The following is a 2,087-nucleotide window of genomic DNA, read 5'->3' on the forward strand; positions in this document are numbered from 1 at the left end:
ACATTTTCTCGCTCAGCCACAGCCGAGATGTGCAAAGAAGGGTTTAAAGCACAAACAGAACCAACAGGTCCCTCGGCCGCAGCAGGAACCAGAGGCACAATGAATTCCTCCCCCCTAAGAACAAGAAGTGGAGGGTTGGCATCTCCTACATTCCTTTCAGATGCTTATGAAGGAGAACAGAGCTGTTTTCCTCCATAAACACCTAGAGGGGTCGACACACAACCAGCCTCAGGGAGCGCAGAGCCAGGATCTGCCTTGGGATCATTCCCGTTTTCCACCCCCTACATGTTTTGTGTGAAAACAGGAGGGATCCAGTGGGAGGTGGAATCACAGCGGATGAGCAGGAGGCACATGAACACCAGCAGCTCCTCAGGCAGCGGGGCTGAGACTCACTTGTGAGCCCAAGTTCCTCCCTCACCCTCCTTCCCGCAGGCATTAACCCTTCAGAAGAAGCGGAGTCAGACCCACAGGGGAATTCCCCACCAATTCCAGGTGGATTTATACATTGGAAGGAAAGAAAGTGGCTCGTAAGTGGCGGCTTTGGGGCCGTTAGGACAACATCGTCCGCTTCACAATCCGCCCTTCCTTGTCAATGGCAAAGTTGTAGTTGCGGGGGTTGTCCAGGCATTCCTCGATCCGGGCATCCAGGTTCTCCAAGGTGATGAAGGTTTTGGCTTCCTCCTAAAGGAAGGAAGGACAAGGAGCAGCTCTTAACACATGGATGAGGCACCACAGGAGCTGCTGGTGCTCTGAGAGACCCTGAGGTGCCACCGGGATCTCGGCAGGAGCCGCATCCAGGAGGAAGAAACTGTTATTCCCTCCCTTGGGATGATTCCACCCTGTTTTGAGAGCTCTCGCTCAACCCCCATCCCATCCACACGCTGTCAACGCTCCTGGAAGGTGCCAACGTAAGAATCTCTGGGAAACAAGCCTCCAGCTTCCACATGGCTCCACGAGCTGCCATCAAATCCCACGCAGGGAGCGCGGGAGCGTTGTGCTGCTCTCACCTGGAGCTGGAGAACTTCCTTCTCCCTCTCCTTCAGGAAAGCTTCCATCTTCCTGGCTTTGGCCTCAGCAGCCCACAACTTCTGCCTCTTCTGCTCTTCCTCTTCTTTCCTAAGTCTTTCCTCTCTGCCACAGGGAAAAGGAAAGAAAACAAGGTGAGTGGACATGGTCTGTGGGGTGCTGGTGACACACGTAAATCCCTGGGATGCAGAGCCAGAACAAATGGGAAGGAGCAGCACGGCCGGGATGGAGAGTCTGGGCTGAACACAGAGTGGGGATGGAGAGAATTCCATCCTCCTCGGAGAGAAAAAACAGGGGAAAATCTTAATGGAAAAGCTTTCAAAGAGACTGGGACTGCAGACCTGAGACCCAGCTCCGTATGGGAGATCCAATGGGATTCTCCCGGCAGGATGTGGACGCTGGATCACTTTGGCCAGAGGACACCCACGGGGATGGGACTGATGGGTTTTTCCCTTTCACCTCCTCCTGTTCTGCAGGTTCTGCAGACAGTGATTTCCTTGGAAGCACGGACACATTCCCAGTGTATCCCGAGGACACTTCCCGTGTCCGATCGGAGGATGGCGCAGGAGGGAACGCGGGGAAACACCCTCCCATGGACACCGACCTCTGCAGGGCAGCAGGAGGTGTCCAGAGCTCCATGACCTGCCCCACCAGCAACGAGATGTGACCTCTGGGTGTGCAGGTTTAGTTCCTAAAGGACAGAGCTGAGCTCACAGAATCCCAGCCCGGTTTGGGTTGGAAATGACCTTAAAGCTCCTCCAGCTCCAACCCCTGCCCCGGGCAGGGACACCTTCCACTAGAGCAGGTTGCTCCAAGCCCCTGTGTCCAACCTGGCCTTGAACACTGCCAGGGATGGGGCAGCCACAGCTTCTCTGGGCACCCTGTGCCAGCGCCTCAGCACCCTCACAGTTGAAGCGTCAAAGCGAAAGACCAAGTAAGTGTCTTTGTGTTAATGAAGCTGCCTCTAATTAAACTGAATTTAGTTCTGCACAAGCAGAAGTCGAAGCCACACGGGGCAGGAAGCTTGCACGGACTAGAAGCTTGCTTGAAGACAAGAGGAA

At 54.9% G+C, this 2,087-nt stretch overlaps 1 protein-coding gene across 1 annotated transcript; it reads right to left on the reverse strand.

The window, feature by feature from the left end:
• Positions 1-549: 549 nt before the first annotated feature.
• MRPS26 (mitochondrial ribosomal protein S26) lies at positions 550-1,124 on the reverse strand (the record flags this gene model as incomplete). The annotated part of the gene is made up of 2 exons (XM_010019535.1): positions 550-681; positions 1,008-1,124. Coding segments are annotated over 2 exons (249 nt in total), but the record flags the coding sequence as incomplete, so codon positions are not given.
• Positions 1,125-2,087: the final 963 nt, after the last annotated feature.

Source organism: Nestor notabilis, unplaced genomic scaffold (genome assembly GCF_000696875.1).
Source record: "Nestor notabilis isolate BGI_N333 unplaced genomic scaffold, ASM69687v1 scaffold12438, whole genome shotgun sequence".
NCBI lineage: Eukaryota > Metazoa > Chordata > Aves > Psittaciformes > Psittacidae > Nestor > Nestor notabilis.